General features: G+C 43.3%; 1 protein-coding gene across 11 annotated transcripts in view; it reads left to right on the top strand.

Moving 5' to 3' along the window:
• The window catches only part of MAGI2 (membrane associated guanylate kinase, WW and PDZ domain containing 2), a 2464469-nt gene that overhangs the window by 2294089 nt on the left and 146804 nt on the right, over positions 1-23576 (top strand). For all 11 annotated transcript variants that reach the window (XM_085654042.1, XM_085654039.1, XM_085654033.1 and 8 more), the window contains 2 exons: positions 14774-14959; positions 19783-19939. In XM_085654042.1, coding sequence (XP_085510168.1) covers positions 14774-14959; positions 19783-19939 — 343 coding nt within the window. The remainder of the gene's footprint in view (positions 1-14773; positions 14960-19782; positions 19940-23576) is intronic.

A 23576-nucleotide genomic window follows, 5' to 3' on the forward strand; every position in this document is an offset into this window, starting at 1 on the left:
CTCTCGCACTGAAAACAAACAAAATGGTGGCCGACACTTCCTGATTTCGACCGATTCGAACGTTGACTGACATGTAACAACCAATCAGAATTACGCTTGCGCACGTTAGGGTGTGCGCACGGTGCGCGCACGGTGCGCGGCTATAGATATGTATGTGCTTTTTAATGCAATTTTCTCTGGAACTACTGAACAGATTGACTCCATATATGCAAAAGGCACATCCCTGACCTGAGGTCTACCTCTCTGCCAAATTTCAAGTAATTCTGTTCAGCCGTTCGGGCTGTACCTTCGACTAAAGGTCCTACGAGAAAATGCATGGGGAAAACGTGTTTTGGGACCCCCCTTTTTTCTCGGCCCCCGCTTGACGAATCCCCCCGAGACTTTCAGGGTAGGAGCTGAGCGGAGTGCCCCATTAGTTTTGAAAATTACGCGAAGATTCGTCAACCGGCGCCAAAGTTATTCAAAATAGAATTTTGAGATTTCCTATGGAAACACGGTCCTAACTATAACTATCTACTGGCGACCGCCAGTAGATAATATATATATAACTTATGTTATAACGCTATGCATTCTAAGTAAGAATGATTTAACATGTTTAACAATGGCTGCCATTTTGGACTGAAGTAAGTCCTATGTTGATGTTAGTGACGTAAGGAATGTATTTATGTCCACTGAAAGTCGACGCCGCTTACAATTGACGACGGCGGTAGCCGAAACGCGTTTTGCTGTGATTTTCGTCCTGTAATAAAAAATCAGGACACTTTTCCCGTGTTTGTGTACCAGGAGCTTTGACTGCACGCGGTGTCCGTCACCGCGTTGGAAGCACCCGATCGCGAGTGAAGGGAGTGAGACGGAAAAACTGAGCTGGATATATATATATATATATATATAAATATAATATATATTTATATATAAAACATATTAGGTCTAAACAATCACCGTAGATTTGTCAGAGTACTTGCAACTGGTTCGAATGAATGTGCAGAACCAAGACCTAAGAAAGATAAATGCTGTTCTCAGGGAAGCATGAGTGGAGTAGGTGCATGGAAAGTACTCTCTCCAAAATGCAAAATAATAACATGAAGATCACAGGAACTTTATTAGAATGCTTTAGGCATGATTAACACAAATCAATGTCAATACAATTACATAGATATTAAGCTAGATTCTATAAGGAGGTGTATGGAAAGCAAATCAGGTACAGTTAGACATAATTTCTCTTGTGTACTGCACACAGAGATCCATGTCCTAGTTAACCAAAAAGCTGAAAGCGGAGTTGGAAGAGAAGCGCTTCAAGATCCTTCTTAGGGTTTAATTAAGACAGGTTAGTCCAGAGGGAATGAGGGATAAAATTCCAAATTTTTGACAATCGAGAGATATATTGTGGCAATGAGTTCCTTAGTGTTGCCACATTGAACTGGAGTGTGCTTTGCGCGTGAAGGCCTCTCGGACTTTGCTGGACCCAAATCATGAATTACCTCCAGCTTATTCATTTCATAGCTTGATTGTCTCTTGTAGGTTTGGACTTTTCTAGGAGTTTTTATAGGGATGAGCAGTTGAATGCAGGAATATGGTTGTAGTGGGTGAAATTGTTCTGTATTTTGGGAAAGGTGTGGCCCATACTTTTTTATTTGATTTATTGGCCACTTTGTCGTTAAAGAAGGAACTGATTCATGTTATGGTGAATATTTAGGATGGGAACACAGGGTTTTGAATTGGAGCTTTTGCGAAAGTTCTGCTGATTTTTGATGTGTGTTTAAAGTAAGGATGGACGGAATGTTTCATTTTGCTCATTGAATTGGCGGAATTTGGTGACTCAGCATTACCCTCGTAACGCGGAGTTCCGGCCAAATACCCCCAATCACCATGTGCAAATAACTTTTCCAGCGAGGCTCCAGACATGTGAGAATGAGCAAGATGTGGCATCCCCGAGCACCATTTTCTAATGCGGCGGGAGGTCACAAGCAATTATGGGCAGAGGGCTGCCTCTTGAGTAGATTTGCTGCTGCTGGAGTAGATTTTCAGTGGACGGAAACACACAAGGGACTGAAGGCATTCAGTTGATGTATGCTCAACCACTTGTGACCTGGTATTTAGGATCAAGGACCAACAATGCAACCAGTATTAATTAACTGCAACCAGTTGCCTTTTTGCATCTAATGGAACATTTTCTCAGGGTCAGAGGTGAAGAGGTAATCTCTCTCTGTTCCTTCAGCATGGTGAATGAGCAGGTGTATGCGCTCCCAAAGACAATCATGACAATCATGGTACCACACCGGGTTGGTTACTATATAGACTCACCTCATTTGTAATCTCTCTGCTTTTAAGTAAAAGTGGATGGATTAGTTTGATGGATGGGTGTCCCTGGACCAGTGTCAGCTCTCCTTTATGGGTTCCACAGCTGCACTACAACCTCCTTGTTTTTTGGTCCATTTTTTTATTTTTTATCAAGAGTGAATAATTATTCATTCTTGCTACAATAAAACTGAAATGCAAGCCCGCTTTTGATCCAGCAACAAACTTAGGCAGCTATTGACATTGTTGATTGCTAACACAGGTGCATGAAGGTGCCTGCGCCATTCCAGCACTGTGAGCACATCTGTGTGACTATGTGTATGAGTTAAAGTGAGAGATAGTGAAGGAGGAAGTCAGTGAGTGAGAATAAGTGACAGTAAGGACAAATATGAGTGAGGGAGAATGACAGTGAGTGTAAATGAGTGTTACTGTGTGTGAGGCACAGTAAGACTAAGTAATTAAGAATGAGTGGGATTGAGGGAGACAGAGTGGGTGAGAGCATAATGAGTGAGACTGCATGAATTAGTGAGACAGAGTGAGACTGAGTGAGTCAAAGTGAGAGAGTAAATTTAGGGGGTTATTGACACGAGGCCTGCGCCTCCAGTGGCGCAGGCCTCTCAATGATATCTATGAGATGAAACAAAGCCACCCTGTGTTTCTTCATAGGGCCTCATAGATATGGAGTAAGGCAAGGCAACACAAAACACTGCATGCCTTACTTTGTGTCAAAGAGGCGTTCCGTGGGCTTTGCAGTTGATATTCCCAGGAAACACCCTTGGATTTTGACACTGCCCCAGATTTACAAAGTCACTTTAACCTAGGGCAGCGTCAAAACCTTACGTCTCCACAGAGCAGGTGTAACGAGGAGAAATGTTTTAATTTCTCCTAGATTTTTCCTCTTTCCAAGTGTGCTGCGTTGTGCAGCACCCATAGAATGAGGACAACACATCCATGGATTGTTTTTGTGCAGGAAGGTGTCCCTTTCTGCACAAAACCAATCCTGCCAACAATGCAGAACAAGGGTGCGTATGCTGGTGCTAGGCACCAAATTGTGCACCGGCGCTGGCTGAAAGGACAGGAATGCAGTGCAGCAAAAAGACTTGTGACGCTGCCCTTTGCCAAATCTGTGTAAATGAGTATGAGAGAACCCTTCAAGAAGAAGCTCATTGGAACCAATTTTCTGTTTATTTCTGAACTGACAGATTTGGGGGCATATTATCAAGAAACAGCGTTAAAATTATCGCCGCTTTAGCGGCAGAAAACTGCCGCTAAAGCGGCGATAATGGGCTTGATAATATGCCCTTGTGAATTCCAATAGAAGCCCATGTTGACACCAGAACATGGGCTTTTATTGGAATTCTCCCGGGCATATTATCAAGCCCATTATGGCCGCTTTAGAGGCAGTTTTCTGCCGCTAAAGCGGCGATCATTTTAACGCCGTGCTTGATAATATGCCCCACAGTTTGCTGAGTTGGCACTACACATGAATGCAGATTGTCACAAAAGTAGGCATTTTTGATCCTGGCCGCACATCACCAGAAGCGATGCTTTCAAACACTGCTCTCTTTCACACCTCTGCAGAGCCAGCAGATTAAAAGGTTTCTTTGTCATGGTCATTGCCCCTCACACAAATGTGAAAACTATGATAAATTGGGTACTAAATCATTCGGCTCTCTAATGATGAATGGTTTATCATCTCGCGCACAAAGGCAAACTCCTTACTTAATCAAAGCCTTAGGTCGTTGTGTTATTAAACCGGCTACCTCTGTGCGAGGTCCCCGCAGGCATCTTCACAGTAGAAGGGCGCGGCGAGATAAGGAGTGCTTATACCGTGCCCTAGGAAGATTATACGTATTTAAAGGATAATGTAAAGTTGCGCAGGTTTTGATACCTGCGTTTAGGCCGCAAGAGTAAGGAACATTCTTACAGGGCATCCATAACGAATTGTAAACCATGCTTAATTTGAGCCGGGGTTTGCCAGGGCTCAGCACTGGAGCTCATTTTAGAGAATTAAATCAAAGCACATTCATTCACTGTTTGTGCTGCAGCCAGAAATCAGCACAATTGAGCATAAAAGATCTGCTGCTGCAGCAGCAATAATAGTTGTTTGAGAAAATCACACATTCTAATTCTTTTAAGAATGGCACTGCTATGACAGCAAAGAGAAGTGACACAGTAGGCTCCTTGCAGTCCCTGCTGGTCTTCCAAGCAGTAAAAGACACTTACTCACATCCTATTGGTAGGTTTGATTCACGATGGGCCGGGGAAGGCCGGTGTTATACCATCAGTACACATCCTTCTGAGCTACTCAGTGATATGAGACCCCCATTGGCCCTGCCACATTTAGATTTAGAAGGCCAGACAAAAAAAATAGGAGCTCTCTACTTGACTCACAGCAGCAGGTAACACACATTTTCAATTTTTCCTTCAGTTTTGATTTTTTATACTTTGTTTTCCATTGAAAATGATGACCTACTCGTATCAAGATGCAACGACAAAACTGCACTGGACAAGTTGCTCACATGAGACATGGAACAACTAAGGAGCAATCCAGCTGTATAAATGTCGAATGCTGACATTTACAATAAATGGCAAAACACAATGCATGTATTGTTGTTGCTGTTTTTGTAAAGAGTATTTAGTTCGGGTGTATATAGCACTGTAAATAGCAAAGGGGCTGACATAAGAGCTATGTCTGAGAAGGAACAGAGCAGCAGAGCTGGCGCTGATCGTTGCAGTGAGCAGTGCCGGCAGGGTCGGCACCTGCGATGACCTGCATTGAAACTGACAGGTTTTTTGGGGCCTGGCATTTTATTGTTTTTGCAGTCTGCTGACGTCTGTCGCACAATGCATTTGGAAATCCGGTGCTCCAGAAATATGCTCTCCTTGGAACCTGTAATGCTACCATAAACAGACAAGAATTGCAAAACCAATAATATGGCAATTGTGGAAAAGGGGAATAAATGAAGTATTTTTGATTTTGCTTATTTCATTTTTACATAAGAGGCACGCATACTAAATTTGTGAAAGGCGTGGATACTTCATGTGAGCTTTTGATTTTATGCGTGCTCTTTGTACAGCGCAGCAGAGGGTGATGAAGGTAATGTGCACTGGACAATGCAAATGTTTGCCATGAACGTCAAGAAAAACTGAGGGGCAGATTTATGTTCCCTGGCGCATCCCTGCAAATCAGCATGGATGCGCCAGGGAAGATGCGTCACGCAAGTTTACCCTTGCGCCACAATAGATGCGCCGCATTTACAATGCAGCGCATCGTGGCGCAAGGATAAACAGATGCGTGACGCATCTGATGGCGGAAGGGCGGGGCATTGCTGGAGTTGCATCGCAAGCGCGACGCAGCTCCAGCAAGGCTCGGGGGTGCCCTATCGGTACAATGCTGCGTCAATCCTTACGCCTGCTTCAAGCAGGCGCAGGGATTTGACGCAGCATGGCCGGAAAAGTGACGGAGTGAAATCTTGTAGATTTCACTCAGCCACTTTTCGGAGGTGTTCCTGCGCCGGAACGCCCCTCCCTCTGAAGGTACGCCCACATGTGGCGCAAGCTTTACAACGTGACGCATCTCCCTAGATGCGTCACGTTGTAAATCTGCCGCAGCATGGCGCTGGCTTTGCGCCGCCGCTGCGTCACAAAAGTGATGCAACGGCGGCGCAAAAGTGACGCACAGGGCTCATGAATCTGCCCCTATGACTTTAGGTTCAGACACAACAATCTCTTGCTAGTTTCAGAAAGAAAGTGTTGTGCAGGAGCATGGATTGTCAATGAAAATGTTTGTAAGAGCGGAAACAAGTTCTCCCTTTATTAATGACCAGTATGTGGAATTATGTCGATTCTGACATATCAACAGCGGCGAGAGTCCCGCTACAGGTTTCCTTTATCGAAGGAAGCAGCGACAGATACCAGAGTCCCCCCAAAACCAAAAGAGGTCTCCTGTTCAGAAAAGGGTGCCAAGGGTGCATGTTCTTTATGTACAGAGCTGCGAAGGGTAGGAAGCAATGAAAGTTAAGAAAGCAAAAACAAAAATTCCAACAGTACATGGGATCTCGGTTCGTGTGCAGCGCAGCAGCAGCCCTTGCATGTTCTTAGACTGCAGGCTTTCTTCATGCCAATCATTAGGAGTGAGAGTGAACTATTGCCTGAACAGCAATACAATATATAAAAGAGTCGAGTGGATATACTGGAGACCCAAAGGCAATAGGTAACAAGCATTTGCAATGCAACCGTCCTCGCCTTTGGGACCTTATATGTATTTAGCTATGCAGCACATTAGCCTGGGTGCTGAAACATCTACTGTTCTTGAACATGGAGGGAAGGTAAGCACCAAACTGCATGACATGTCCAAAGCTCTGTTTTTAATATAAAATCAGAGCCTTCAGTGCTCATCTCACTGAAAATACTAGATTTGATTTTATTTTAATTGTCTATGGGTGCTCGTGGAAGACAATTTCTATGGACTGGAATCTTTAAAATTATTTTGGTATTTTACTGACCTCTACTTTTCGTTTTTCTATCAAGAAAGTTAAATAGAGGCAGTTGCCAGAAAAATTAAAAAAACAGAAAGTCCTTCAGCAGAAAGCAATTCTGGTATTTTACTGACCTCCACTGGTCGAGACAGTAAAATAGAGGCAGTAGAACAGGAAAAAAAGTCCCTGAGCAGAAGCAGACAAGTCCTAGGGCTGATCTCCAGAGCCCACAAAGTACATACACATATAAGTATATACTAAAGTATATACAAGAGGTCTCGAATGCTCAACCTAAAAAATCTTTGGATAGCCAATAGGTCTCGACAATCCAAGTGCTATAGGCATTGGCAATGTTAATGCATTTGTGTACGGTGCTGGAGATGGTTTGAATGATATATGGCTTCTCATTCGCAGAACTGTCTCATAGCTGCTGTTGCCTTTTATGTTACCACTGTGATTCGCATAGCGTTCTTCAGTGTTATTGATATAATGTCAGCACTTTAGTTGTTTTCATAACACTGCCTTGTAGTCTTCCTTCCATGTGCATGACCCAGCTAATTTTATGGTAGACATGGAGCAGTCCACTTTGCATTGCAGTAACATCTCTAGCACCAGAAGGTTTTGTTGCATAGCATGCATAGCAAATGTCACACGAGTTGCAAGTTAATGACCGCATTCTAATCCTGCATGCATCCCATCATCTGAAATCCATTAGGCTTTTCTTTGTTTAGTGTTTTGTGTAATTCCATAGCTTAGAAAAGAGATCAGTCCACACTTTCCTGAATGTTAGTCATTTTGATGCACAGCTTTCCAGATGTGGCACGCTTACTTCCCAGACGCCATATCTGCGAAGTAAATGAAGCTGCGTGCGGGGAGCATGTCAGCCATCGAGATATGGGCACTGCGCTCAGTAAACCATTTGTTAAATAATGCATTACGATTGAATAGCTTTCCATCGGCCATTATGTGTTCTAGTAAATGAAAGCTGGGAGACCATTGTCACGAGTGCTTGTGCACAAAGCAAGCAAAGATGAAGGAGGGGTCAAGCAGCGAATCGGTATGAGGTTGGGTGACAGGCTAGCAACACCAGAATGCACAGTAATGTGATGAGATAAGAACAAGATTTACATGCCTGTTTAGGGAATTGCTTGGAGCAAATGTAAACACAAGTGTTTGGGAAAAGTGCTGTTAACTAAAGAAACAAGATTTACATGCCTGTTTCAAGAAACGAGCTGAGGAAATATCAACATGTGTGTTGTGAAAAGCGCTGTTAACCAAAGTTAAAAGTAGTTCCAAACACATTTCCTAAAATGGCTGCTGCGAATGGATATTAGTAATTGGTCCATACTCTTGATGAGGGCTAAACACAGGAATATATGTGATGCATGCATGCTATGGACAAATTAGGATAAAGAATAGAAGAGTGATGGAGCTAGCAAATGGGAAGCCTATGGGCAGGCTGAAGCCCACAAAGTAGCTACATGTCTCTTTCGAGAGAGCACATGCGCTGTCTAGAGCCGGGACGTAAAAACATAGGTACTCCTTGAAGTAATACGCACCTACAGATGTAATTAGAGTTACCCTAAAGCTGGGCTAGGAAACACAAAGAATAATATAAAGCACCGTATAATGTAAGTAAGGTAAAGCACGTTCAAACACATGCACCAATAAAATCCTTTGCATACGTGACAGACATATGTAATTTTTACCTAACAGAATGGATTATGAGCGGTGTTCCTGATATGCACTCCAACATTGAGATTAAAAATGAAGGTTCTCTCTACTTCTGCTGAATTATACAAGACTAGGGCACTGCAGCATATACTAAGCCATTAAAACAACAAGCAATGACAAACCCTATAGGTCTTGTATTTTGTTAAGGCAAGGTTTGATAATAATTGTGCGACTTTTCCTCTGCTCCATCCAGCTGACCTTAAAAGGAAAATTCCATAATGGAGTCAAGCCTTTGTATATAACAATATGGGAGCAAGGAGTAGGGCCCTTTCGAAAAACGGGCTACAGTGGCCAAGTTAAGCTGTGCCTGAAGTAAACTTTTATGAGAAGAAGTCACAAGATGAAATGTGGTGTGGTGTACTTAAAATGCATACAAGCAAAATGTAGCATAGCAGATCCTATTGACAGAGAGTCAGTATTTTTAGTTTCATCCTTTAAAACAATAATGTATGCACATTTTCACTATCTGATTGAAAAAAGCTGAAAGTCGAACTACATGTTATCAAGAGTAAGAAAATTAAAACAAATGAGCATGCAAAGGTGATTAATGAGCAGCACTGTGCCTTTATGACAGGTTATTGAGATGAAATAGCACACAATTTCTGAATAGAAATTCTGCAAACCAACAATAAAATGATGTTGTATCAGCAAAGTAAATACATTGAACAATACACAGTGGCTCATGTTTAAAAAACAGGACAACTTCACAACTCATCCCCAAAACCTAAAGGGAACACAAATGGGACAATGTAACCATTCAATTAATACTATGGACTTCAAGGATGGGCCTTTCAAGCAGTGGCAAATCAGGAAAAACACAAGAAAACTATGACTAAAAGGGCTAACCCAAAGTCCACCCTCCCTCTGTACGTCTTACTACAACGTTTTCAAGAATTGATGGAATGAGGTCTGGCTGGTAAAGCTTTCTGTAGCCATACCTTAAAAATACCAGAATATTTCACATCAGGCACAACCGTCCGCGGTCCGCGCAGGTAACAGCGTTGGGGCGGTGGGGCTGCGTGGAGGATATTTCGAGTGACGATGCAGTGGGAAAATTAATTATTTATTTAATTTTTTCTCTGCATCGTCCCTCGAAGCCACCCCCATGCGGCCCCACCGCTGTTACCTGCATGGACTGCAGCTGGCCACAACAATAGGGATCTGTGATAAACTCAGGTTGTTTTTATTATTTTTAAAGGTAGCAAGCGGAAGACATAGCAACAACAACACTAAAAATAGACATGACCATTTTCTCAGTGAAATCTAAAACCAACTCTACAGGGGGCAACAGATTTATGTTTTCCTTCTAAGCAGAAACTGAGAAGAATTAGGTGCATACCAGTACTTTTCAGGTCACAAATAATGCACATCTTCTCTATGCACTTGTTGCTCAATTTTTTACCAGACAATCTCTGTGGTTTCTTTAAGTAAGATAGCAGGGCGGAGAGAACAGAGCCATACATACATACATACATGACTGACCAATAACACAAAAAAAAATACACAGGCTCTGAGGCTGCTTACACTAGCTGTATCAACATTATTTTTACAAGACTGCAGAGAATGAAGAGTTGGAGTATCCCACAGCATAATTAAAAAACATCTAGATCTTGGTTGATGGAATACTCCGTCACAATGGTGACGGATATCCGATCTGCCGAAATGTAAATCCCATTATGTCCTATGGGATTCATATTTTGGCAGACGGGATATCCATAGCTGTTGTGATGAAGTAACCTATCCACGAATATCTAAATCAAGTCCCTAGACAAGGCACACCACTTTAAATCAACAATGTGTCTTTTTGCTCCAGTGAGTCCAAACACCAGCATGCTTCCTCCCCATGGAGCTGCAGGCCTCTTTGCCCAGTACATAAGCAGCGAACAACAGAAGTTTCCACACTCATGCCATGGTCAAAGGTTTTCTATTTTCAATGCAGCAGGCAATGATAGCAGGGCCCCCCATTGCACACCATTACAAATAACGCCCATTGTACATTGTGCAGGGACTCAAGCTGGGCACAGCAAAACAAACAAGGGACACTGTCACAAGGTAGCAGACGAACAATGTACACACAGCCAAAAAGGAAAAGGCTGGAAGGCACACTCTGATGCTGCTTCGCTCAAACTGACTTTATCAGCCTTGACATTTGAAGGTCAGGAATAAACAGCAACCAGACCTAAGGGACAGCTCTTTCTTCCAGCACTGGCACAGGACCCCCTATTTTGCATGCATTAAGCTTGCAACAAAAGCTAAATGTACCTACAACCAAACCTGACAATAGCTTCTTCAATATGTTGTTAATTTGATGGAGAGTTTGGTCATTTAGAGCCCTATAGAAAGCGGTATGCAAATGCGAACTTGCTTTGGTTTTAGGGAGCCTCAGAATTGAAGATAACACAATAATGCCCTTTATATATCATCTGGGCAGTAAAAACCGCAGTGATGTGCAATTTGCACTTGTAATCCTGATCTGATCTTAAACGATCACAACGGGTTACAGCTGGGAGGCCTTCGTGTCCAGAGGAAAAGGTGGTAATAGTAGGTTGCAGTGGTGGGTGGATGTTATTGTACACAGGATTCTGTCAAGTGTTGCAGGTTGGGCCCTATGCAGCCCGTTGTGATGAGTTTTTACCTGTAGCATGAAGTGCAGTATGTGCTTGGTCGGGCCCCTAGGTTGTAGTGCAGTGTAGTAGGTCAGTGTTTTTAAAGCGCAGTGCAGTACGGTCGATTAGTGCTCTCAAGGTTTAGTGGAGGCCGCTGAGATAAAATCAGTAAGGTACACCACTGTAGCATAGGTTTGTGTCCTTAGGCTCTGATTGAGTCCAAATATTCATTAGTGTCACCTGGGATTCTCACGGATGCAATGTAGCAGGTTAGTCACCCAGGGAAAGGTATAAGGTGGGAATTTGGTTTCAGTAGGACGTGCTACAGTGTGGTCGATTAACCTTGGCTTTTAAGGGAGTGAAGTAAAATAGCTTTCCCAGGGTGTAGCGTCCTTGGTTATTGTATGTTGGGCATAGACTGATACTTTCGCATTACTATCATAGCATTCTTAAAGTGAAGTATGGAGGATTAGCGATTTTAGAATTTATTATATGTATTTTAACTCAACAACTTATTTCAGCAAGAACTGTTGTAAATAGTAACAGAACACACTACATAAAACGTCTAATGGTTTTGGTACAAATAAAAGATATGGTGAATGGTGGATGATGAACAATGCACCAGATTAGAGTGCAGTATTGTGTGTCATTGTTCTATTGTGGATTATGTTGGATTAGTGCTTCTAGGGTGAAGTACAACGTGACAGTTTAGTTATCTTCGAATGCTATGCAATTTTAGGTTTGTCTGCGTAGGCAAAATAATGCATCTTGGTATCTTGGTGCCATTAGTTACAGTGCATTGCGGTGTATTAAATCCAGTGGGCTCATTTTGCGAGATTAGTATCTCAAAATGCAGTGCTCTGTAATGGATTTCTGTCCATAAGATCCAGTGTAATGTGGTGGGTTGCATGCCTAACTTTCAATGGAAAGTGGTGGATTGATGTCGCTAGGATAGAGTGCTGCTTGATAGGCCTGGATCCCTAGGGTGACCTGGGATGTCTTGGTCCTCCAGTAGCTATATGACTTTACTCACTCTGCTTAAGCAGTGTGGTGGTGGTTGCTCACTTTGATGGGCAAAGACCCTCAGAAATAGTGAAATATGGTTGGAGAGTGTCCATAGGGTGTACTTCAAACTCTTGGTGTTACACAGAAGGCTGCTATTCAACGTTCCCCTAGGTGGCGTAGCTAGTGGGGAGGGTGGGGGAGGTCCGCCCCAGGCGGCACTATTTTGGGGGCGGACAAAGGCATTCAGATAAGGCTCGGCTTGCTTTCGTGGACGTTCGGGGATGGGCACAGAAGGAATAGGACTTGGGCAATGTCCTCTTCTTTTTTGTGCTGGCAGCTGTCCCACCCCTCTCTTCCTATTATTCCCTCTCTTTCTGTCTTGCTCCTCACTTACTGAAAACCGTAACTTGAAGAAACGGTTCACAATCTCTTTCCTTCTTTCATTTAGTTGCTTCCCTGTGAAATGGATCCAAAAAAGAAAAACACTCTTGCGGGAAATGCCCTTTTTCTGACATTTTTCTATTCCAAAGTGCAGCATGATGGAGAGAAATAGAAGGTTTTAAATATGAAAAATAAGTACATAACTAAATAAAGCAAGACAGAGTGGTTGCAAAGTGGCCAAATTGGTTTTATTCACATCCAAACACATCAGCATCACTTTACAGACTTTGCAGTGAAGTGCTACTTTTGTTTTCTCGTCTTTCTTTGAACAGCATTGTTGTCCCCAGGTGGGGAAGTGCACCATTCCTGGAGGTACTGCAATACCTGGTGGATGGGTGGATTGGAAAACAAAATGTGTACCATGGCTCTGTTTATGGATGTGGTCTTTTTAAACCATACTGCTTACGTTTTGTAAGGATATAAGCAATGGACATTGAAACGGTTCCCTTCAGTCCCTGTAGTCATGCCCTTAACTTTTCAGGTAAAACCACTCGCTGATTTCTGAATAGTGAGTGAGAGATCGTTAAGGTAACCATGTTGTTTCTGCTTACATTTCACATGCTTTACTTAATCTTGCATTCCCTATGAGTGGTTGCTTTTACTTTTTTTTTTAGGCAGCATATTACTCTTATCAAGTGCATAATTTGAATTGAGCCACATCCAAGTGTTTATAGCGGGCACAATTAGGTTATAGCTGAAGGCAGTGCGAGTTTCTCTCAGTGGGGAAGTATGGTGTTCAGTGGGGGAGAGGATGTGGCACTATGGCGAGAGCTGTCGAATGTGGAACTGGGGAACTGGGTTCAGGCTTCATGACCAGTCCACCAGACCACTCTACTGAGGGAGCATATTCCCATGCTAGGCCTTACAAGGTCCCACTAGACCTTAGAAGGTTTGATGTCTTAGCACAAGCAGGTGTACCCTAGTGGCGTCAATTGGGAGTTAACCTTGAAGGCCTGTCCACCACAATCCATACAGAAGTTCATCTCCAGTCTTGCGGGCAGGCCTACGAAGCAGCATACCCTAGAGCAACAGTGACCCAGTCACTGTGACTCTGTCACTGAGGTCACATGAACCTTGAGCAGGTTAGGGCGATGCAAACGGTGTGACCACACTGGGTACCTATTTCGGGTGGGTGCATAGTGTTTGCAAGTATATTATGGTTTAAAAAAAACTTGCTGCCACCTTCCTGGCCTCCAGCAATTTTCAGAAACAATAAAAATGTCATGATAACTTCGGTGATTAATGTTCTTCCTAGAGAGAGATCTGAGTTTTGTCTAGTGGAAGGGTTGACTCCTGGAAAGGAAGCACAGAGGGTTAATATGCCTGCTGCAAAGAACATGTACCATGCAGATCACAAAGTGCACTTCTTTAATGGGGGGACCGTGATGAATGGTCATTTAATGTCAGCTGTAGATGATGGATCCCTGAACAGTGTCATGTATGTGCATGTTTGCATTGTGCTGAGGGGATTACCAGGTAATTGTTCACGCAGCTGTCTGATGGATGTCACATGCGGTTTTTATGAGTCCCCAGATAGATCATGCAGTCTGTGTGTTCTCTTTTGTACTGCCAGTCACTGCCAGTCACCGGTGTATTCAACTGTGTAGCCTTGGATCGTGTCATGTATGTGCATGTAACTTGCATGATGGAGGTAACTATTAGCGGCGATACTACGCGTCTCTCGGTCCTCTTTCATGTGCTTGCCGTCCTTTTTCCCCTGCAACCCCCCCCCAGGGGCGGCAATCTGAGGGATAGCCCAGGGTGCCACAAGCTCTAGCTACGCCTCTGGTTTGGACCTATGTGAAATTTTTATTATGCCAATGAAAATCAGAAACTTCACACTACATCAAGTTTGAAATATTCAGAAAATCTTTCAGCAACAACATTTTGTACAAAACAATTTCCCGAAGGAGACTTGTTAAGGCAGAAAATGGGCTGTGAAAGAAATGTTGTCCTCAACTAGTTATAAGGATGGTATCTGCCATGACTTCTGAATGTGAGGCATGGGCTTGCACTCAATTTTCAGGTAAGCGCTGCAAAGGGTATTTAGCAAAAAGTTGGAATTATTTACAAAACTTGTCTGATGCCTGTGTTTTGAAGTAAAACTCTTTTGTGACGTTAATTTTTTAGATTAATCATTCCTACATTGTACATTAGCTCGAACACACTGCACTGGGCTTTTTATTCAAATAGGTTTGTTTGTTTTTCCAGCTGTACCGCATAAAATCGGGCGGATCATCGAAGGAAGCCCTGCTGATCGTTGTGGGAAGCTGAAGGTGGGAGACCGGATCCTAGCTGTGAACAGTCAATCCATCGTTAGCATGCCGCACGCGGATATTGTGAAATTGATTAAAGATGCGGGCCTGAGCGTGACGCTGCGCGTCGTGCCTCAGGAAGGTAAGCAAAGCACCCACGGCTGTCAGAGGGCTGTATGAAGCCTTCCTTTCCAACAAATCTGCATTTTTTGTTAAAATGTTTGTTTTGTGGAAAGGTACATGGCCCGATGCACGACACTGAATGAATGGTAATTATCCATGACTGTAAAAAGAATAATATTAAATCAGGGACAGGAGAACAGATGTGGGAACATAAATGGATGTGGTGTCCAAGCTGAAAAATGAACATGCCCTCCCCTCCCCCCCCCTCAGAAGGAGCTTCTTTGAAAATATTAACTTCAGCAGCAGTGCATGTGCAGTCGGCGCGTACAGACAAGCAGTGTGACACACACACTACTACACCCTACATGTGGCTGTGTTTTACTGCCCAGCTGGCGTAATGAAACTTGAGGCCCCCCTTCCCTCGCTAAGTACATGAAGGAGGACCCCCACACTCCAGACCCAGTCACATACATGCCAATAGACCCGCTGCAGGCGGGAGACTACCGATTTATATGCCGAAAACGGTTTTGTTGTCTCCCCCTTAAATTTGCTTCTCTATCAATATAAATGCAAAAAGAACTATTGATGGACAGAATGCAGAACAATGTCATACATTCACCCCAGTACAGAGATCTGGGCCTAAATCCATCGTTTTTGTGCTCACCATGCCATTCCAGTTTGAACCCAGCCATATGCAAATCAGTCTTGACTCTGCACCCAATGGGAGCAGCCCAGCCCAAACTGCAAGGCCAGGTCCTCCCTGGACTGGAAACAAGCATCCTAGGACCGGTTTCGGGGTTTCACCCCTCTTCAGCCAGGATAGCTTGACTCCAGTGGCATGGAGAGACCCGGAAAATATGGTTCAAATCTTTGACATGATGGGGGCCAGGGCACAAGCCAGGAGTGGTCGAAGCTTGACTGAATCAGCCAATGCATTTTAGAGAGAGGACTCTGTCCACTTAGCCCGAGGCCAAGGTCTCCCTTTTGCTATGAGGCTGCAGAATGGTAGCTTTGCCAGTGCTAATACATTTTTTTTTTTGTGTGTGTCTTCAGGCACATTGTTCCTGCTGCTACTGTGTCCAATAACAGGAAGAGTGAGCTCTGCATCTGGTGTCGTATGACTAAGATCCCCCCATCCACAATCGTTCTGGTTAATAAGGGTACATTTAACATCTCAACTTGTTTCCAGAACAGTGTCAAAGAGAGCCCCTTATCACTGGAGCAAAAACATTTGCACTTCTAGTGTTACAAGTTCAGCTGATGAGCTGGGCAGTGTTAGTGGCGCTCAAGGGGTCTGGTCATGGAAACAATATTTAATTTTCATACCTCAAAAAGAGAACATTGTTTATGGAAAGCATGTGAACTCAGTTTGTGCGCGGGGCTGAGGGTGGGGGGAGCCACAAACTGCAGTGTGATACTATCTACCAACCGTCAGCAGGCTGCATTATGGAGCTTGCAGTTTTGCTTTAACCCTTCTAAATGATTTCCATACTTTTCTGGAAAACGATGTGAATGTCCACAAAAAAACACAGAAGTGCAAACCAAAACCTTCAGCATTCTGGTACTCTAAAGACCTTCCGGATGATAAAGGCTCCATCTGCAGAAGGGTAAAAAAATGGAAGCAAAAATAATACTCCTAATTACCTCATTATACAGAAGTACCTTCGATCAGCAGGCAGACGGCTAATCACATCAGCCAAAGCAAAAGACTATAGAAACACCATCAGCGGAAGCAAAACACTTTTCAAGACAATCAAGTACTGCATCAGTCCCTTCCTGACCCACCTGTCCCACACTCAACACACCAGTGCAATGGCATACACCTCTTCTTCAGTGAAAAGACCCATTAGCACCTCAGTAACACCAACCCTGTTTCTTCTTTTATGCTCTCCGCACCTGGTAGAATGCCACAATGGTCATCCTTCAAAGCCCTGACTCTCACAGATCTCGTTGTATTACTCAACTCCCTCAAAACCAGTTCCCGTGAAGATCTCTTAACCCCATCCTTCAACAAAGCTCTCACTGCAGATGCTCGCTCAACCCTAATTACAAATGTCAGTGATTACCCCACGCAAGGCATCGTCTCGGGAAACTCTCAAGACACGCCAGATCTAGCCACCTCTGAAGAAACCTACATTAGTTGTGGTGACGTTGCCAGCTATCATCCCATAGCTCAACTATTGATCGTCGGCAAGATCATTGTAAAAGCAGTTTACGCTTAACTCCAAGATAACATCAATGCTAACCATCTCCTGCAAGACAATCAATCTGATTTCAGATCATATTGCAACATGAAAACCACTACCTTACACATCGTAGACAATACTCTTGACCACAGATGGAAATGACCTATGTCTCCTGATATTGATGGACCTCTGAGCTGCCAGTTGACTAACCAGCCTACATACACACCCTGGAGTCTCAAATGGGATTCAATGACAATGTCCTTCACTGGTCCCTCTCCTTCCTTTCCTGTTCACCTGTTAGTTCACATGGGTACTTCCAGGCCCCGAAAGATCCCTATCACCCTTCGGGTTCCAAACTGTCTCTATCACCTTTGACTTCTAAATGCAGTAATTAGGGACACTACTCACACATAATAGTATCACGATTCACCATTATGCTGACAATGCGAAAATCTTCATGAAAATCTCCTCTCCTCTAGACATCCTGTGCCTCAAACACTGCACCTCATCCAGACCTGGATGTCCTGAAACACGACCCAACCAAAACAGAATTCCTGTTATTTATTAAGAAAAGCAGCAAAAAATTATATAAAACCGTCTCAATCACATGAACCTAGATGGGGTTGAATGCCAACTTTCATTGAATGCCAAGTCAGTTGGATTTGCCTTCAACACCAACCTCACTATAAAGGAACTCTCCAAATGAAAATAGCTTAAAAACTATCCATGGAATGAATGACTCTGAGAGATAGTAAAATATGCTAGATCGTCTATGGGTCAGCTCTCTCTGCCAAAAAGAGAAAATCTTAGGAATTTAACAAAAAGACTTCTGAGTAGTTACACCTAGATATTTCTCTTAACTTTTTTTTAACTATGCCTTGTCTCCACTACATTTTATGGGGAAAAAGTGTCAAATGCAGTGAATGTTCATCTTTGCAGAAGGAAGGTAGGTTTTTTTCCATTTTGAACCAACAGAGCTACCAGGCCTCATCAAAAAAGAAGAAAAAGGGAAAATGAAAAGCTCATTGAGTAACTGGAAGCCAGGCAAGATGAGTTTGACTGATAACCATGGTCTTTTTACAGCATTGTCCAAACTGTGCAAATTTCCATGAAGTACCCATGTTTTTAAGGTGCATAATATGGATATCTCAATAGGAAATGGCAATGAAGAAGCAGAAGGGTAGTATATCTGTGGTTTAGATTGTGTTGTTGCTGGTTACCACAGGAAGGGCATCAATTCTTTGCCTTTGGAACCTGCCTCTACTTTACCTTCCTTTCTGGTCATTAACCATAGGGGTCCAGTTCAGTAACCTGGATTCAGTAATTTCTCATCTTACAAGTCATCCTGTGTCTCACACTCCATCCTTCAAACATTATTATGCGCTATTGAGATGCGTAGCCTGAGATAGACATACTCTTTTAACTTATCACTTTGTAAGCCAGGTACAACTTGGAATTAAAGGTAATTTCACACCCTGTATCACCTGCCATATTCCGTCCCAAAGTTTGCATTATTGAATCCCATCTTATAAGGGAATGATGGCCATTTATTTCTAGATTCCTTTACGTTCACCACAGGGAAGGGAACGCATATAGTGAATTTCATGGAGGTGATATAGCAAGTTCCTTACAGTCAATACCACCACTGTGTGACTGGCTGCTTTTCGTGCACACCACAACTGTTTTCCTGAATTTTCACACTGCTCAGAGTGCTAATATCTTTAGGAAAAATATGTAGCAGCTCAACCAGGCCCTCTTGCACCACCCATAATTCACATACCCCAGAGACTACCAATCAAAATCATAGAAAGTCCAGAAAAATGAAGGTAAGGTATATCCAAGGATGCTGCATAATACATAGTGTAGAGACCAAGCCACTCTCAGATACTTGTCCAGTACATCCTAGAGGGGAGTGTATATCACAATACTATGTAGAAATATATTGTGCTTCAAAAATATCATAGACAACATTTTGACCAACACAGTATTATTAAGGTTGTCATGTAAGGAATTATAGTGAATACGAACTGTACACCATCCTGGTTTAATGAACCTTACCCTGTGATGGTATCTTCTTACCTTTTATTTTGATGGGATTCATTTTGTTTGTATCCTACTTGAGTTTAGTGGACAGCGTTCAGGTAGCTTGACAGCCACTGCAGGGACGGGGGGGACGGCGAGTGGCGGATGTTAAGAAGGTAATCCTCATGTTGGTCAGTGGGTTATATGAGGGTGCAGAGTAATTGCACCAGGTGAATCTTGGGTTCCATGTAGACCACAGAGATCTTCTTCATGTCAGAAAAGTGTGACGGAGCCGTGACTGTAGAGGGAACGTTGCCGACAACAGTATATATTTTCTGCATTACATGTGCGTTGAGTGTTTACAGATGTTGTGCTGTCTAAAATATAAATATGTTTTAATATGTGCATAACAGAGAAAATAGTAGAATCTATAGCCCGTCAGAGATTTCAGATTGTGGAAGTTACCTTCAATTTGCAACATACTGAATTCTAATTATAAACAAAGAGATGAAAAGCGTCCAGACATATATTCCGCAGAAGAAGCACATAGCAGAAAATGTGCACGCAGAACATTTGCCCTTTATTAAATGTCACATCTGACAGCTTGTTTGACCTCTTATTTTCCATGACGCAGACCTGAACAGCCCAGCCTCAGCACCCAGCTCAGAGAAGCAGAGCCCCATGGCGCAGCAGCACAGCCCCATGGCACAGCAGAGTCCAGTGGCGCAAAACAGCCCCGTGGCACAACCACCCCCTCCACAGCCACTGCAGCTCCAAGGGCATGATAACAGGTAGGAAGCGTGGATGGCATGCTGACGTGCCATAAGCAATTAAAAGAATGTCAATGTAGGTCAAACATATATCATGCCAGATAGTTTTGTATGCTGGATGCCTATATGGTATAAGTACTACTTATGTTCTTTACATATTTACAATGCAAATTCTCCTTTTGTAGAATGGTCTGTATTTCTTTGGAACATTGGGTATCTATCTTTTTTTCTGAAAACTCTAATTATAAAAATGTTGCTGTCAATGTTTTTACCTATGTGCCCTAGGAAAGGTCCTTCCTTTATGTTTTCCCAAAAATCATAATACAAATACCTAAATATAGACAGACAGACTCTCTCTTTCTCTCTCTATCTTAGCCCTCTGTCATCAACTACTGTGGTAAAGAGTCATTCACATATCGCCTTCCTCCACCACAGCGTATAGCATGATGCAATAGGTCAGCCCACTTCAGCTACCGGCTCTTTTCACTTCCATTGCCAGCATTTTGCAGGTGCACATCCCCCAAAAACATAGTCCACTTTAGTGCCGGAACTAGTAGGTCACTCTCTGCTTTTCTTTCAGCTTTCTTTTCATGCTTTGTATACATTTATTTTACCAATGGGAAATATTTTACCTATTTTTAGCACACATATGCTTGACACCTTATACAACAGCATTTTAAAATGTGCAATACTTTTACACTTTTAATGCCTATTGCATATGTCTGCATTGTACAAATATTTAAAAAATGGGAAAAAATTAGGCTTGCCAAGGCCAGATCTATTGGCTTTGCCAGTGCTTGTTCGTCAAGCATCCTAGTGCAGTAGTAGAGCACACCGCTTCCTGTGTTCTCACCTGAAGGCCTAAAAGTATTTCTAAGAGGAGCCCATCAGCAGTGTTGCCTAATGTTGGGGTTGGTGAACACTAAGGTTATTTAGCTTTAATTCCACCTAATTTCCCTTTCTTCCACCAGACTAATGTAGCCTTCTGTTTATCTAGCTCTTGTAGGTTCTATTTCTTTCATGCATTCTCTCTTTATCACTGTTTTTTATCTGTCTTTTCCTCTGCTGTTTTTCCTTTCCTACTTTACTTTATCTTGCTCTGTCTCAGTCCCAAAAATAAGTGCTGGTGCAATCCACCTGTAACCCTAGAAAATATTAAGGAACATTTTCTCCTCTTGCAGCCAATTCTGATGCATTGCAGGCACAGCTCACAAGGTACTTTAGAAGAAAGACAACACCAGTTTATAATATAGTTTTACTATAATATGGTTTCTATTAAGTAGTTTAATCTGTTGTATTATTTACAATATGGGTTTCACTATAAACTCCAAATGTCGAGTCTACCTTTAGGAGCCTATGCAAAACGCAAAACCATTTTCAACTTCACCTTTCCTCATACAATTTCCAGTGAAGTCAGGTCTTGAATGAGTCTAGAATCTACAAATGTGATTTATTTGTGAATCATTTGCTGGGCACTTTCCCCTGCTCATCACGCCTGGGCTGAATTTAACTTGGCCTTCAAATCCTACACTGGTGGCCCATCAGAGTAGGATCTTGGTTCAAGACTCACAGTCTCATGGAAGATTCACATGCCTGTGCAGGCTACTAAAGGAACATTTGCAAATTTTACACTAACATTGCGATCTTGCATCCGCTTTATCAAGACCAGGGGCTGTATCATACATACAACATATTTCCCTTGTTTGCACTGGACGCACCTTTTAGGGTGAATGCACTGTCCCCACGGCAGCCTGGCGTATTCATGTGAAAAATGGCGCGGCTGCTTAGAAACCGCTCCATGTTTCACAATACAGGCGGCAACCTGCCTGCACTTTAAAGAAGCATTAGAGATTCCCTTGCAAGAGTATGCAGTGATTGACTGCATCCGTCTGCAAGGGGATGTCTGGGGAGTCCATGGCACCCCCTGTCCTTCCTCCAGAAGGCTGCCATCAGGGGGCACACTGACAGTGGGCCACCTTTTAGGTGGTGCACTGTCAGTGTGCCTCCTGACAGCTTCTTTCACTCTGCGCCTGCGTCTGTAATAAGGCGTTGGCGCAGAGGCAAGGGGATTCCATCATTTGTCTGTGGCCCTTTCTGTAATACTAAGTGCCCCAGTGGCATGCAAAGTGGGCACAAATGCCTGTTGCGCCCCCAGGGCAATTCTGTAATACAGCCCCAGGTGGTGGTGGGGTGAAAGTGACAGCCAATGGCTTTAGACATGTGCCTTGCTGGTTTCTTTGCCATCCACTTGAGCCAAGTAAATACTGTATAATCAGAGTAGGCCATAGCCACTATCCTAGTACATGCAAAACTGTGCTCACCCCTTCTCAATTTGGAGTTAGGATCGTGAGCCAACAGGGAAACTGATGGGCAGCTGCTGTTTGTACTGCAATAAGGTTTCCAAGATTGAACCAGCATTAGTACTCCGAGGTAGGCTTAGCCCGATGATGAAGGAGTCTTGGTGCCTTATCAGTATATGAAGCAGATTTCTGGTGGCAAGTGGCTTGTGGGGTGAATCAGTGCACACACCTATGTAGTTCACAGAAGGTCAATTGAACATTTCAACGGCTCACTAAATTCCGATTGAGGCCTCGGTGAGCAGATTTAAAAAGGCAATGAACCAAATTGCAGCTGTTATAGGACTTCCTTGTGTATCCAGGAAGGGTAGATATGCCCTGCTGTTGCCCTCTTAAATTCCTCTATTGAGCATGACTGGATTACCTTGTACCAATAGGAGGGAGGGCTCTCACAAATGGTGATCCCTCACCCTTAGGCTGGAGAGCACTGAGGCTGAATGCAGTTCTTGCTTGGTGACCTCTAGCATGTGCAATTGTCTTGAGTTTAAAGATGACCTGTCACCTGACAAAGTTTAGCACATAGAATGTAACAAGCGGGTGAGTGATTCTCGCAATCACGGACTGTTATTTTGTGTTGCCTCCTATGATAATACTTCCCCCTTGCTTAGTGGCTGGTCAAGCGCTAATCACCCTCCTCCTTTCTCTCTCTTGTTTCACCCTTTCTTGTATTTGTTCTGTTATATTGGCTATTGGAGTAGCAGACAGGCATTCTTTTTGTGTGTGCTGTTTTCCCTAAAAATGGACCTGCTGGCCCACAACCTCCAAGAACAAGGCCAGCAATGTGGTACACCACTCAGTGATGGCCTCCACTCTTTCACTCTATGCAGGTGAAATGCTCCTATACCTTAAGGACATCCATGCAGTCCTGCCAATCATAGCGCAACAACTTAACAGATTTACTGAAGTGTCAGGCCTTACAGTTATTTGGCCTAATCCTGCTTATTCCCATTTACTGCTACTACACCAGACCCTGCCATTCAGATCAATGGTATCTGTTTGGAATGGCAGCCCTTCACATTACATTAACCTGGGAATCCAAATTTATCATACACCAACAGATCTTATGGATAGCAATCTTGTCCGAGCACTGACCTTGCGGGCGCAGATGTCATTCTGCCACTATCAGTGGTTGGCTGAAAAGCCTGCCACAAAGATGGACATGCTGCCCCACCTGCTGTACTACTTCACCAATTTGCCCCTTAACATCACCAAACCCTTCTTCCACTCCCTGGAGCATTTAACAGGTGACTTTATAAGGGATGCGACATGCCACAGGGTGGCCCTCGTCAAACTTTCACATC

Source organism: Triturus cristatus, chromosome 4_1 (assembly GCF_964204655.1).
Source record: "Triturus cristatus chromosome 4_1, aTriCri1.1, whole genome shotgun sequence".
Classification (NCBI taxonomy): Eukaryota; Metazoa; Chordata; class Amphibia; order Caudata; family Salamandridae; genus Triturus; species Triturus cristatus.